General features: G+C 41.7%; 1 protein-coding gene across 1 annotated transcript in view; it reads right to left on the bottom strand.

Annotated features, from left to right (window-relative positions):
* LOC111235377 (formin-2-like) overlaps positions 1–15,091 on the bottom strand; it is a 36,145-nt gene extending 21,054 nt beyond the window's left edge. The window contains exons 1-5 of the mRNA XM_022763818.1: positions 12,877–15,091; positions 9,739–9,902; positions 5,820–5,972; positions 3,693–4,537; positions 2,998–3,139 (exon numbers count right to left, since the gene is read on the bottom strand). Of these exons, the coding sequence (XP_022619539.1) occupies positions 2,998–3,139; positions 3,693–4,537; positions 5,820–5,972; positions 9,739–9,902; positions 12,877–15,091 (3,519 nt within the window). The remainder of the gene's footprint in view (positions 1–2,997; positions 3,140–3,692; positions 4,538–5,819; positions 5,973–9,738; positions 9,903–12,876) is intronic.
* Positions 15,092–16,149: the final 1,058 nt, after the last annotated feature.

Here is a 16,149-nt window from a genome sequence, read left to right as displayed (position 1 = left end):
AGGAAAACTGAGTGTTGAGGAGGAATAAACTGTGTACTGTGGAGAGCAGCATACACTGTAAAACAGCTCCGCAAGGGTAAACACTTGTTTCTGGATTATGATTGTATTTCTTCACATTTGACACTGCTGTCTGCAGAGGCCTTTAAACTGGCCTCTGCCAGCTGACGTCAAAGCTGCTCTCAGGCGGGAGTTCTGCAGAAGATGCTTGTTCCCTCTCATCAGCGAAACAGTCGAACTCACAACACACAGGGGGTTGGGAAGAGCTGCAAGTGGTAGGTGATGTGATCGATCGTCTTGAGGCCTTGGGGGCCGGTCCTCATGGAAGCTGGAAATGTCAAAGGTTGGCTCCAAATTGGGGTCAGTCACAGTTCTGTGCATGTTTTTATTTTGCCGTTATTTACTTCAATATCTTCAGCCCATTGTTTTGTTGGGGAACACCCACAGCAGATTCATGCAGTGATGACCAAGGGAATTAAACCCACACCCAACTCAATTTGTCTCCTGTCTCCCACAATTTAGCAATCCAACCACAACATGAGCTGCTTCATGATGTGGTAGCCTACTTATTCACAGTTCTATCAATCAGAACATCACAGCAAGGAGAGGACATTCACTCTGGTCGTTCTCCATCTCCCTGCTGTGTCATCACCTATCAAACCAATAGCACTACATCTAAGCTTGCCGGTGTAGTTCTGCTCTGTTGTGTGTCTATATTATGTGGAAGCAATCATCTGACAGCTCCTGGAGTGTCAACATGATTGATGACTGCTATTTCTGAAGTGTGTTTGAAAAAGGATTCCTGTATGAAAGTGTGATTTTCCCTGTGAAGGGCAAATTCAGTTAGCTTATCTACCGTTTTTTCATCGCTGCAGACTTTTGTGCTCTATTGGATCAAAGCTGCAAGGTGAGTTAGTGGTAGAATTTATCGTATACTGTGTACTCAGCTTCAGTTAGTTAGAGCAACATTCATGACTATTTCTGTGTGTTCAGACCCAGTTACTCTACTGTGCTATTATTTTCCTTTAACATCTATTTATCATTTATCTTATCTCCTGTTGAATCAATGATTGGATTAATTTTGGGTTGAAACAGTGAATAGAACTATAGGATTCGGTGGCATTAATGACTGGATCTGTGAAAGTAAAAATGACTTACAAAAAAAATCTTATCACAAAATGAACTACAAATTCTATTCAGACATTATACCCTTTATATGTAGGATCTGAAAACTTTGGCGACTCCTTGTGATAACTACAAAAAAGACAAGCTGCTACCACCCTGTTACATATCTCAAAGCAATACACATATAGACTGCATCAATTTTCACCAGGATTGTGTTTTTTCACTAAAAACAAAAACCCATGCGGTAAGAATAATGTGAAAGGTGTTATGCAATAAATAATAATAAATAATAATAAATAACCAAGAAATACTAAAAAGAACAAAAAAGACAAATTTTCCATTCATTTGAAAGGCACTTGAAAGAGCTTTAACTTAGCTACTGCAGTTATCAAGTTGCTTCCTGCTGTTGCATGTTCCTCATAAAAACAGAGAAGTAGCTCATGCTTGTGGCTTTTCTTATACAGGACTCTCAGGACTCTTCACAGCTTGAGGATCACATCACTGAGCATTGCAAAAGTGTTACACTCAAGTGAACCCGTGAGCAGATGAAACTAGTAAACACAGAGGCTGAGGCTCAAATATGATTTCTGATCCATATTCTATCTCTCTGACAGACTTGTGTTTGTGTTTATTTATCTTGACAGTTTTCAGCTGTCTGCCACCCTGTGGACCGTACACCTGTCGTGCTGGAAGTGGCATCTAAGTCATTCCTTATATTGTCTGGCGGCATTTAAATGCCAGCCACCTAGGTGTTGGATAGTTAGTAAGGCTCCTGCATCTTAGATTTGAGTCCACTGAGCTGTTTTCAGATTTATCTTGTCTCCTTAAAGTGACAAGCATCAAAGCTGGAGACAATAGAAATGCAAAAATGGGCCCAAAGGACATCAGCTGTTCCACACACACCTGGAATGGACCATGTGGCAAAGGTAAATACAGCACTGGAATTTTTTTAATTTTTAAAGATGCAATGTGGCTTCAGAAAGAACTCAACTGGACTTAAATTATTATTATGTTTGTTTTTTTTTTTTTTCTATGTTAAGAGTAGAGGAGTGCAACCTTTTTTTGCAAGTAAAACTTTCATTCAACTGCTGCCTTTCAATATTTTTTTTTGGTGTCAAGTTTCAATCCATCACTTCCCATAAACTAAAAAGATTTCCCACCAACGTCCACATTTCATCTCAACAAAAGCTGTCATGTGATTCTACTGGGTCTCAATTAGAGGGGTGAAGCAGTCTTCCCTAGTGCAACATTATTTGTGATTTGTGACACATAATTTGGGCGAATAGTACATTAACATATAAATCTTGACTAGAGCAGCTTTAAATTGTGGATCAAAATGTTTGACTTGTAGATTGATGGAGTGGCATAAAGTGCATTAGGGAGGGAAACAGTCTGACTATTAAACTAAGTCGTACAGAAAGCACAATGGGAGGAACCGCATCATGAAATACGGCTCCCAGGCTTCTCCCTCCCTCCCTTTTTTCCTTCTCACCCCTCGCTCTCTCTCTCGACAGTCATCACCGTCGTGAGGTTTCCTCACCGCACGCGAGACATTGGCTCGGTGCCACTTGATGGTCACGGGGGAGTCGGGTGGGAGCCAGAGCTCACACCACATAATAACTGTCTGGCTGTAGCAGTTCCTCCTGTCACTCAAAGCAACTCAGAGACTGACAGTGAGGAGAGAAGGAGAGGAGCAGGGCACCAGAGGAGTAATAGTGAAGATGAGAAAAGCCCTGAAGAGTGGCGTTTTCGGTGACCTAGCCACACACACACACACAGGCAATTGTATACATAAACTAATCTGTACAGATGCATTATATTGTATGTTTATTGTATGTAGAGACAAACACACAAATACCATAAAATGTACAGTACCTGCTTGGCCTTGGACTTGCTGATTGTGTCTGAAATTGGCTTTTTCTTCTCCTTAACAGCACTTTTGGAGAATAGTTCCACAAATTCTTCAAAGTTCACAGTTGGCTCCTCAATTTTCTCCCACACAAGTGAGTCACTTTGTCTAAAGATAGGAGGAAAGAGGAATTATTCACAGTGGGCAAGTGGGCAAGCTTTAATCTGCCATGCATTGTTTGAAAAAGTGGAGCCACTTTTATAGAGTAATTCATGTTATTATTTCACCACAACAGGCATTTTTGACATTTCTAGAGTCTCTTCTGATGTTTTATGGGCGCTCATTTGTCATCTTTAGCAGAGTAAAAATCCATAAGTTATACACTTGTCAAATCTGTCAGCCAACAAATTACATTTAGAATTCAGTATCAAGTTCCTTACTTGCAAATAAATCAAGTGGTCTATTTCTAGACATTTATTCAACTACAATTTTCCAAGCCTTATTAAGGAAAGAAACCTGGTTCAAGTCAATTCAGTGCTGACCGCAATGCCTGGACTGCATCACTTTCATTTTCCACAAGGTTAGCAGCTCTATTGCCATCACAGCATGTGGCCGATCTTTATCTTAAGTGGACAAGCTTCCTCTCAATTCTCTACTGTTCAGAGCATACCTTAGTGCAAATGATCCATGTCTATCTTCACTTTATACAGCATATCCTTACTTTTTAGCATGCAGCTGTATGCGTGTCCAGTAGAGCGGCTTCATTGGCTTGGGGGGCTCTATCACAGCCTTGGCGGGTGCAGCTTCCTGGACCATCATGGAGGGCATGGAGCCTGGTGGTGGTGGAGGCCCAAAGCCTGGGGGTGGGGGTGGAAGTGGGGGGCCCATTCCAGGCGGAGGGGGTGGCGGAGGTGGGCCCATACCAGGCGGTGGAGGAGGTGGGGGTGGTGGTCCGAAACCAGGCGGGGGAGGAGGTGGTGGAGGTCCAAAACCTGGTGGTGGAGGAGGAGGGGGAGGCGGTGGTGGACAAGGTCCAAGACCGGGTAAGGGCGGCGGAGGTGGTGGTGGAGGAGGAGCGACACCTCCTGGTAAAGGTGGTGGTGGTGGTGGCAGAGGTGGGGGCATACCACCAGAGGCGGGAGGGGGAGGAGGAGGGGGAGGTGGGGGCAGAGGAGCTGGTTGGGTGCTGCTCTGCTGCCTCTGCTTGCACGTGCAAACAAAACTCTCTGTCGATTTGGGGATGGAGGGAGAAACAGAGGACGACGCGCTGCCTGATCCTCTGCTGAAAGGCACGTCAAACTTAAACTCCTCCTCCACAGGCGAGGTCTGGACAGACACCTCCTGGCTCATCTTCCCCAATCTTCCCCCTCTTATCTGTGAGGCCTTGTGGTGGGCAGCGCCCAGGGCTCCCATATTATCCCCGCTGCCCTTTGCCAAGGAGGCCTGCTGGCCCTGCAACACAGCAATCTTAATCCGCAGGTCATCGATGGTCCTCTCCAGCTGAGGGATGAGACCGCTTTCATCCTCTGAGGAAGACTGACCTGATTTCAGCCTGCTGGACTCTGTCTGTCAGAGAACAAGAGAGGTGACTTTCACTAAACATACAACTACTTTGTGTTGTTTGTGTCTTTCCTACATGAAACCTTCTTTAAAAACAGGGAATGAAGCCTAGCTTGTACTCTACATGTTGAAAAGCAGATTCAAATTTGCTGTTGAATATTGGACACATAAATTCTACTTTACAAACAATAGAAACGCCAACAACTGAAAGAGCTTAGTGAGATAGCTAAGAGCTAAAGAAGGGTCAAGAAAGTCCATTATGTCTAGACTCCATCAGACCTCTGGCTCCAGACTGGTTAGAGCAGGGATGAGGGGATACCGAGAGATTTGACCCCAGAGACAGTGAGTCTCCTTGGGCCTCATATGGGGAGGGTCTGTGTCTGCTAGTACACATTCCCCAGTTGTGGTCACATCGTTGAATCTTAAGGAGAATGTTCAGTCAGTATGGCCTACCTAATTTATTAAGTCTTCTGGGAAAGAGGGAGGTTCACTGCGACAATTTAACAAGTCTTTCAAGACAAGCCTGACCTCTGGTGGACAAAGAATAAGTTGCAGCTGATGCAGTTCATCCAGAGCATCTTGTGAGCGATGGGACTGAGGTTCACTGTATTCCGAGAGCAGGTAACACAGGTCATGTTGTTTCAGATTTCAAAATAATATCAAATATGCATCAAAGCAACAATCACATCCTTCCATGCCTTATAATCTTGTATGGATAAAATGCATTATATTTACAAATCTAATTCATATTTCTACATTTGTTTCAAATCTCTTCAGACAATTCCGCACATTTGACATAAGGTTTGTAAAATAAACAAAATATGAATTTAATGAGGGGAAGAGAGCCTTAGGAGTCCACCTTACCTATAGATAACTTTACTTAGCTGTGTGTGCTTAAAATGATGCAGTAATTTTTTGCCTTGTTTGTGTGTTTCATTTATATTTGTGAATTCAATTGAAATAGTTTTTTTAAGGCTTTAAATAAATACATGCCAGTCTTCTGATACAAGGAAGGCATTCACTCATCAGTCAGCGAGTGGCTCTTGTAGAAAGACGTATTTATATAAAACCTGTGAAGTTTCATTTTTTAATTTGCTTTTGATATGATTACAGTAAAAAATGAAAGTAAGAGGTACAGACAAATGTTCACAAAAATAAAAACAGAAAAGCTGATGTTAGCAGTAAAACAAAAGGCTCTACCATAAATCAAAGCAAGCGTTAAGCACAGAGTGCAGACAGGGCAAACACGCTATTAAATATTTAGAGACGAAGAGATTATGCAACCAACCTGAGAGTGTAGAGCTCCTGGTGTCTTCGCTGATGATTGATTCAAAGGGGATATCAAGCTCTGCACTCTGCCTGTGCTTCGACCCCCGTAGAGTTCCCACAGGTGGGAGGACACTGGCAGGCCTACAGATGCCCAGGTGTACAGCTGCTCCTCCTGCATGAAGTTCACAAAACAAGCAAGTGCATGTATTGTGAATGAGATCAGATCCAAGGTCAGATGTTTGTGCTTAAAACTACTTGCTCCCTCCAAGGACTAGTACTAGTACATAAATAACATCCACCTGGGATATGAGTTAAGTGGTAGCTCTTTGTGCAAGATTTCGAATGTGGAAACACTTGAGGATAATAAGCAGCAGTAAAATCAAACAGACCGTGGAAGCTAATTCTTGGCATCTTATTTATTGTCTCATAGTCCCATAGCATTGTTTACACAAGTTGGAATGTACAATTATTAGTGACTACGATTTTTATCATTTCTGGTTTTCAGAGTTAGCTGTCCTGTCTAGATTTGTCTTCAACAAAAACATGAAACATGATGTCGCCACTAGACATAAATAAAAGTGCCGTTGGACCTCATTTACTGAAGGGCAGTAGTAAGAGATTAAAAACTGAGCCCAAAAACACACTGAAAGAATTATTACTGCATTCCCTCTCCCCCTCCCTCTCTCTTCAAATGGTCCACTTCATGACCACTTGGACATTTGTTCACAAGACTGCTTTCAAGATGCCTCAACACAGTGTGCAACCACAGAGCTTCTTTGGCAGCAGGTTTTTTAATGTTCCCATTAAGTGCCAAACAAAAGATACCACTCCACAATCACAGCAGCATGTTACATTTATGTTTGCGTGCGTTGGGTCACTCTTCCGTCAAAATGCGCAAATAAAAATGCTAAGCTACAACTGCTTGTTAGCCGGCGTTGTTGTGTATTCCATGAAAACTGCCTAATTATTTTAATGTATGGTAAAGCATGTTTCTCAAATAGTACAAAATCTTAATCACTTCAAACAAACAACTAATTATAAACTGAGAATTAGTGCATTTGCATTCATGTTATGTTACAGTACTTATTTTAATGACTGTAAAGACCATACCAGGCATGACAACAGACATCCACAAATACTATGAGGGTCATTCAAAGGACCCAGTTGTGAGCATGTTCCCACCCAGTACAAAGGTGAAATATATCAAAGCTATAATGAGCAAGTTATTCGAAAAGCTGTTTTGAACTTTCCTTAATTTTCTTAAATACTTGTGCTTAGATTTTAATAAGGAAAGTAATTTTTTTTCCATGGAAAGTGGCGTGTAGAGCTTAGTGCCGTGCAGAGACAAATTATATGATAATATGCCACATTGAAAAGCAAATCACTGAACAGTTAGATCATATAAATCTGCTTAATGTGTGTAAAGATTTAATGTGCACGTGAATCATGTGTGAGCACAAATAGCTAATCTTTTTCAGAGACTTGATGCCTACATTTCCCAACATGCACTGAGGGTTTCTCTCAGGACAAAACCCATTAGCTGAACTCTGGTAACCTGACCTACAGCCAGAAAAGAGTCACGCACACAAGGTACAAAAAAGCATGCCAGACTGATGTGAGCCAATGCCACTAATTAGTATTTATCCACTCAGCTATGTTTTGCCAAGTATAAAAGGGATGACACTTGATTTATATGGTTCTTTTATACTCATCCTCCCTTAAATCCCATTTTTGGACTGAATGAAGCTGGTGGAGTATTTAATTTCAGGCAGTTTGCAGAACAAGAAACAAATCCCTCACACATTTGTTCACGCCAGCAAAATACAGTGATGAAATTTGATACAATGCCATATTTAGGTAGCAAAGTGGAGGACAAACAGGAGATGAGTGGATATAAAAGGAAATACAAGTGGATATAAAAGGAAAGGAAGATGGAGAAAGAGATGACAGAGGTGATGCAGTAAGTGATTCATTTCAAGACAGAATCTAACTGTAAAATGGAGAGTATAAAGGTTTGAGATATTAAAGGGGTTTAAGTGAAAAGGTTGCAGAGAAGCAAAGTCAAATTGATGATTTACTTTAAAAGGGAGATTAGCTGAAAGACAGAAAGCAACAACAAGAAGATCTGTACTTTCAATGGCCACAGCAAAGGTTGTTCTTGGTCAAGTTGAATAATGCAGGACTCCAGGCCAAACTGAGAGAGTGAGGAGCTTTTTGCTGGGGAAGAGCAGCCTGAGCCCAGGGCACGTGGAGTTATTACATAACATGGTCAGCAGATGGTCTACGCAAGCACAGATGTGTGTATGTGTGCATTTGTGTGTGTGTGACTAAGCGAGTGTCAGAGGGAATGCTATTAATCCAGCCATGCGAGGGAAATGTCTGAACATGTATGGGTGTCTCAGGCTGTCCTTTTGTATATGTGCACATGTGTCTTTAACACACTCATGCAACTGTGGACCATTAGTAGAGTTTTACATAAAAAGAAAGCACTCTGCATTTGTGCCCTAACGTGAGTGCACGCTACACAAGAAGAGTAAAATGTGACTGGATATGAGAGATTTGTATTTATGGGAACAAATACAGCTTGAGAGCATGCATGTAATCCTGCTTTTGTCCGTATGAGTTTAGCTGTTTGCATTTAGATATGCATATGAGCATGTAATGTGTATGTCCATGAATGTACTTCTGTGGGGGAGGTGCATTGTGCAGCACTAATTTGATGATATTCTTTGATATACAAAATTACAAGACCTACAGCCAAGCTAGCAGTAGTACTTTGAGACGAATGCAAACATCAGCATGCTAATGTGGTCACAACGAGAATGCTAACGTGTTAATGTATAGTAGGGAATGTTTACTATGACCACTTAGTTTAGCTTGTTAGCATGCTAACATTTGCTAATTAACACAAACCTCAAAGTACAAATGAGGCTGACGGGAATATCATTCGTTTTCCAGGTATTTGGTCATAAATCAAAGTATTGGGCAAATTAAATTTTGACCTGATGATTAGAGGAAAATTCAAGGGGTTTCATTCAAAACCAGAAATGTCAACCTCATGCTGGCGGTAGAGGAAAAGTCTGTGTAATATTTCATAGCAAACCATTGAACAGTTGTTAAGATATTTCAGTCTAGACCAAAGTGGTGAACTGACCAACACTGCCATCTGTAGAGCCACATGGCTACAGTGGGTAAAAATAACAATAATGACATAATAATTTCTATTTAATTTTTCCATAGTTATACGTCCTTAACCTAAACCTGCAGTATTACCAACATAAAGTTCAGTTAGATGGACGCAGCTAGAGGGGGAATTTGACAGAAATGGCTTTGACAGTGGCCGTGGTGAACTGTGCAAGGGAATGTGATGCACACAAGATTAGGTCTGAGCAAAGCATTACTGGAATGAAGAATTAAAGATTCATGAAATCAACTTTCACATGGTCACTCTGACTTGACTACATGCACCACTGCTCTTCAGATAATGAAATGTCTGTGGGATGAATCACAGTAACACAGCAATATATATATATATGTGGAAACATATTGGATAAGCTTTGAACTGACTCTGTATAATGCATATAAGGTAATCACTACAGCATTCTTTGAGTATTTCATCTGATAAGCACATGTTCTCTTTTGTGTAACAGCCAATGTTATACTATCTTCACGCAATGAATTGTTATAAAAAGGTAAAGTGAGAAATATAAATCATACATCACAACTTGGTAATTTACAGTTGATGTCAAATTAAGGTAAAAAAAAAAAAAAAAAAAAAAAAATCAATGCTGACTGATCCTATAATTCCTCTTTAACTTGACTGTACAGTGTTCAAAAACAGCGAAGTCTATTCAGCTTTGAGCCGAGCTGAAGCAAGAAAGCTTGTGTCATTTTTGTAAAACAAGTGTGATGACAGACAGTGATGAGAAAGGTCTTACATTAAAGACTCCTGAGGCATTGCTGTCACCATGGGGCTCTGCGGAGCCATCACTGAATGGTTGCAAAACACCCTGGACCAACATTCGATGACACAATTCCTTTGCCTCTTCTTCTGTGGACCCATCTCCATGATGCATACACAGCCTGTCCAACAGAGTGCGACCTGAGAACAGAAGAGAGATGCAGTGCAAGAATGAAACTGGCCTGGAGAACACAAAGCTCCATTTTCTATGTGGAGAAGGATGCTCAGATATGTTAATCATGATTCTGGACTGTAATTAATATTTTTATACTACTTATTTTTAGATAGCTTAACAAAGAGTTAAATAGAGATGTCTCAGTTTCATATGTGATAATTAAACACCTTCATTTGCAAACTCTATTCACACCATTTACATGTGGGTGACGAGAAAGATGCTGTTAATTGTGCAGCACAAAGAATTGACAAATGATATTCAAGATGCATGTTACCACACAATATATCTAATAATATCACTCAGTTTTTAAACTACTATTTTGGTTTCAAAAACAGTGATGGATGAACTTTATATGATTAAAAAGTGAGTTTTGGCTGTAAAAGAGAAAACACACATGGCTTAACCTTGTGGTTGTAGGGCTTGTTAATTTCTGCATTTGAATATAATAAAGTGGGGGGGAAGAAAAACAGATTGTCTTGGAACCAGAGTAAGGAAGAAAAGCGAGTTTAGCCTGTGAGAAATATTAATGAAATTTGTCTTAATCTCAAAGTCCCGGAGCAGTTCTGGATCCCAGATAAGGGAGAATCCTGTTTCTTGATGATGGCAGGAGTAGACGTAATCACTAGGGGTTGGAAAAGCTATTGACATCTACAGAGGATGTGGAGCCTGAAAAATAATCACAGCTCTATTACTTCAGAAAGACCAACCCTGAAACACTGTGCGGTGAGTTTGTAATGTTGTTAGACTAACTTAATATTTTTTAAACCATGTGATTCCGGGGATAGCACCAAATGAATTAACAAAGTCCCATGACTCATTGTCCTGCGCACATTCATTTGAGGACTTTGAGGACAAACAGTCTGAAGGCTAATGCTGTAATGTTTCGGAAATTGTGCGACAGAAATCAAATCCAGAGTCAAATCAGTTCAGGTTCAAGAATTTAGATCCAGAATCTGTGTGATCAGTCTCAGGGAATGTGTTGTTATTTTTTTCAATTGTTCAACCCTATTTCCCCCTTTCCTCTTCCCAGTTGTTCCTAAGGGCCATATGTGACATGGAAAATCTACCGAATTAATTGGTATCACATGAAGTGCTGAATAAGTGTGAGATGGACTGGTGTAATAGCCAGAATCTGTGAATAAAAACAGGACAGTTCATATCCTACAATTGATATTAATGGGGATTCAAGATACAGTCCATCTCTATTGTGTGGATACAGTAAAGGCACCAAAATGTCTGTGGCTCTCGTATCATGATTTATTTTTGTCATGCACATAAACTGTCAGTTGGGTTTAGCATCCACAAGTGTGCACTGTGTGTGTGTGTGTGTGTATGTGTGTGTTATGTCTGGGCCAGTGGAATCAGAGGATGGCATCGCCGTGGGTGGGTGGCAGTGTTGTCATTCGGTCCTCTGATTTATGAGCACAGGCGCAGACAGTGGAGAGCAGCTGAGCCCTTGAACGGCACCACAACAGAAAGGAGGACAGAGTGGCATTGTTTTATTAGAAGGAGGCATTTGTTCTGAAAACACTTCTCAATAAAGAACACCCACAGTTTCATCATGGTTTTCATAAGCTATTGTACTTTTAAATCATAACTTTAGTACTCCCGCTGTGATAAATTGTATAATGTGATAATTTGTAAGTCATTAGGATTTAAATCACTAGGCAATTACCATAATCATTTCACAATACCATTGCATAATGTCAAATGAGGATGGGGCTCGGAGCTAATGTGAGTCACATCCGGCCCACTGGGGATTCCCAGCAACAATAGGAATAAATGATGAACTATCTCAAATATTCTAAGGGAAGGATTTTTATTCTCCCCCGATACACCGCTAGGTCAGGAAAAGGTTGCTTTTGTGAGAGTGGAGGAGTCAATAAAATGAAGGACAATAGACTACTACATTAAAGGGCAAGTCTGGCGATAGTCTATATTTCTCCAACTGTCAACAAATCCCATGAAAAGACCAAAACTATTGGTCCCACTATGACTGGAATGAACTAAAGCCTGACGTAGGTTACTCCTCTGTGCCACAGACCTCCATTGTTGTCGAAACACTAGGAAAAAACACATTAATGAATGAAACCATTACACTGGGTGACATGTTCCTTCGTTACTATCAACATGGGCACTGTTGTTTACCCTTATTTTCCTGCATATCTAATCTGCAGTGGCTGAAAATATTCCCCAACAAATGCATTATTTACTCCTGTTTGAGTAACATTTGCTGAAAACTACAGTTCCCTTTTGGTTTAGGTAAATGAGTCTACATTAACAAATAGGCTTGGAGCTGAATGTCAAAAATAGGTTTGGAAGTCGGAAGGTATCGAGAGAAGGACTAACATATTGCTGGTTTTGGGCTTTTTAAAGGATTTGTTGACAGTAAGAAAATTATATAAATTCACCAGTCTTATTCTTTATGTCTGATCTATGTCTAAATTCATGCAAATACTAAAGTATAATATGGGCTTTATCTAACAGTATATAAACTAATTGTTTTGTTCAATATTGTAGGGCTGTGACATAAACCTGCCAGATGTCTTTAGCCTGGAGTACTATTTTATTCTTAATCCTTTCTTCTCTGCCTGTTCATTCATTACTTCCTCTGAGACAGACCCCCCCACCCCCCCACCCCGTGCCTAAATCCTTCCAGACAGAGAGCTGTTAATAATCACTGTGGTCTTTATTAAACTAATTAGCCATGTCTGTAGTTAAGAAAGATGATATCACACATCTCATGCCACAATGCCATCCATAATCAGTGCAATGATGGCCAAGATGGTGGGTTATATTGCTAATGAATAATGGGCTGATTTTACATAATCAGGCACTTATCTGTGAGGAAGCCCACACCAAAAAACAGTCCTTTATACCTGTCCTGACTGAGCTTTATGTGTGCCAACAGTTCAGTTACCTGTTTCATATGTGACTCACCAGAGAAGACATCCAGGTAGGGTGCTGTGGTAATGGAGGTCTGCCGTCCATAATGTGCTCTCCTGGAGCCCAGTGTCCAGTAATTCCCACTTATGTGACTCTTCTCTGTTGTCTCCTGCTCTGGGAATTTGGCCCTTTCTCTTCGCTCATCCAGCTCTGGGGACCAGTCTGCAGACACACTGAGGGGCCCAGCGAGGGAGCAGGACCTCTGCTTGCGCCTCCTAAATCCCTGGGCCCCACTGGATTCCACTGGAGCAACGGGGGCATCTGTTTTCCTGGGTATGTGGGGGCTGGTAATGGGAGAACCAATTGGAGAGGTGAGCTGCCTGGTGGTGGTCTTAACATAGGAAGGGTGGACTGGTGGGTAGAGTTTGACAGTAGAGGAGGAGCTGGAGGATGTCCGTCTAGGTTGAGGAGCAAGAGGGCTGTCTGTGGTCAGTTGGCTAATAGACATACTACTCTTCCTCCTTTTCAGGGACAGGAAGTCCCATCTGCCAGTTACCTCTTCCTCCTCCCTCTCCATAGACAGGTCCATGCTGCTCACACTTTTGTGAGCCCCCATTGGCCCTGCCCCAGCCACCACAGGATCCAAGCGAACACTTGGCACGCATATGTTTTTACTCAGTGCAGCTTGATTACCTTGAGACTGCTGTGGGTGAAAAACCGGACTCTCCAGGTCTTCCTGGGGCTCCTCAGCACTCTCATACGAGGTGGTGGTGGCTGTAGTGTCAGGGAAGCTATATGTGCTATTAGTCTTTGGGAAAAGGCTGCCACTGCTTCTCTCTGTGTCTGGGGCTGAAGATGGTGGACCGCTCTCACTCAGAGACCCCGGACCAGATGAATTTCTTGATATGGGTATATCACAGCTTTCGTTCTTTAATTCCTCACACTCAGCAATTATTTCTTGAGCTACACTTGCACTACCAACTTCCCTATCAAGATTTAACAGCTGGTGAGATATTACCTTCTCAAGGGCCTTTTTCCCGTCACAGGTCGAGTGTTCAGGTAGGCGGCCAGTTACCATTTCCAGCACCGTGTCACTGGCCACACACTGGTCTCTTATGGCCTGCTGGATGTCAGAGAGCAGGTCTTCATTTTCAGCTGCCGCTGAGTGAAAACTGTAGAGGTCAGCATCTGACCCTGAGCTCGTCTTCCGGCCAATCTCGTCTGCTATAGACTGGTGACTCTCTGTGGGCAAACAGCTTAGATCCCCCTCGACATCTGATAGCATCCCCATCTCATCAGCTGACAGGCTCGCCTCGGCACCGGGACTGAGCCCTGCTTTACCAGAGTGTGCTGCCCTTCCATCTTCCAACATGTCATCCTTGGACAATCCTTTCGCCTTGGATAAACTCTTCCTGATTTTCATGCTTGAAAACACAGAGCCCTTCGACTCTGACTTTGACTTCTTCTTACCACTCTGTTCTCCTCCTCCTTTACTTATCTTGCTGTGGGACTTCTTAGATTTCTTGTCCACTTCAGCATCACCATCACCGGAGACATCCCCTGATGCTCCTCCACCACTTCCTCCTCCTTTCTTCTGCTTTGTCTCCTGGTTCCCCATGTTCCTTAGCAGGCGGACACCCTTGGCTAACAGGCCATACTGCTGGGGTCGAGGCTGGGCATGCTGGGTTTCCTCCTGGGCTGCTACTGATGCTGGTCCTCTGTTGGATACAGCGCTTTCAGAGCTGCCTAATCCCTGCTGCCTACTCACCACGGTTGAAGGCAGCTGTGATGATGATGATGCTGCCTCCCCCGGTGGCGCTGATGCTGATGCTGATGATGAAAGGAGGAGGAGACTGGCACTGACAGTCGCGGGCTCACTACCACTCACTGCTCGCTCACCCCCCCTCCCCTGCACAGCCTCTCTTGCTCTCTGATCCTTCCTCTCTTTTTGCCCCTCCTCTTTATCCCCATCTGCTCCCGCATGCTCGGCTGTCTTGCATAACGGGCTGCTGGTCGAGCGGGCAAGCTGCAGATGCTCCGGAGGGCACTGCCCTTGTCCGTTTTCAACTGAAGGGGAAAGATATTGCTTGGGATGCTGCTGGTGATGCTCTAAAATGCACTGTTGTTGCTGTTGTTGATTAAGGAGTGATTGCTGTTGTTTACGGAGGATGTTGGTAACGCTGCTCTTCCTCCTTCCTTTGAAAGTGGTGGTAAAGAAACTCTCTTTCAGAAAGGGCACTTGGGTCTCCACTGTCTTAATAGTCTGCATCCTGACTACTGTGGCTTCATCCAGAGGAGAGATGATCCAGAGAGGCTGAAGTAAAGAGAAAGGAACAATTTAAACACTGACTCACTTTATATTTAAGCTGAGCTTCACAATAGCACAGGAAAGGAAATCTGTTCTCAGTTTTTGTAGAATTTGCGTGTCCATTACCTCTATAAATGTTTTGATTTCTTAGACACAGATCTAGAACTATTCAGGAAAATCTAGATTGAGAATCAAAGTGAAATTGCCACTGTAACAGATACAAAATGTACAGCTGAAACGATTAGTTGATTAATCAATCCATCTGCATAAAATGAAAAAGCAACTAATATTTAGATTTATCAGAAACAATTTTGATAATAAACAATAATAAATTTAATGGTTTCAACTTTCTCAAATGTGAATGTTTGCAGTTTTTCTTCCTCTTCTACGATAGTGAACTGAACATCCTAGTTTTTTTTACAGCTGATGAGCCCTGGGATCATGTGATGGTCATTTTTCATTGTTTTCTATCTGATCTATTTTATAGATCAAACCAATCATTGATTAGCAAAGAACATAATTGTCAGACTTATCCACAATGAAAATAGTAGATTTTTCAGCCGCAATATAATCATATAGCAAATATTACTGAAAAATGATATTGTATAAAAATATTACATCTATACTTCAAAATACAGACAATATTACTATAGACAGACAATATTATTACATCAAAACATTTCATTTCCAATCATCTCTTAGAGCTACTAGTGGATGCTTATTTAATTGTGTATATGTGTCTGGGTCTGCATCAAGGCATGTATGAGAACTGATTAATGCCCATGGGTGTGGTACAGTCAAAGTCAAGCTGTCATCAATAATTCTAAACATTGCCAATCCTTTCTTACTTAGTGTAAATGGTTTGAAATAATAATGTGAATTCAGTGGTTTTTAACACATTACGCACAACTAAATAAATAAATGACATGCATTCTTGAAATAAGAATCCTAATTAAATAAGAAGAACATTTACCAGAAATAACCAGCTAACCCATTCAAGTTTGTATTTGTCCAAATAC

The sequence above is a fragment of the Seriola dumerili genome, unplaced genomic scaffold, assembly GCF_002260705.1.
Source record: "Seriola dumerili isolate Sdu_G_001 unplaced genomic scaffold, Sdu_1.0 BDQW01000478.1, whole genome shotgun sequence".
NCBI classification, from domain to species: domain Eukaryota; kingdom Metazoa; phylum Chordata; class Actinopteri; order Carangiformes; family Carangidae; genus Seriola; species Seriola dumerili.
The sequence above is the reverse complement of the archived record's forward strand: the minus strand, read 5'-3'. Positions and strand labels throughout refer to the sequence as shown.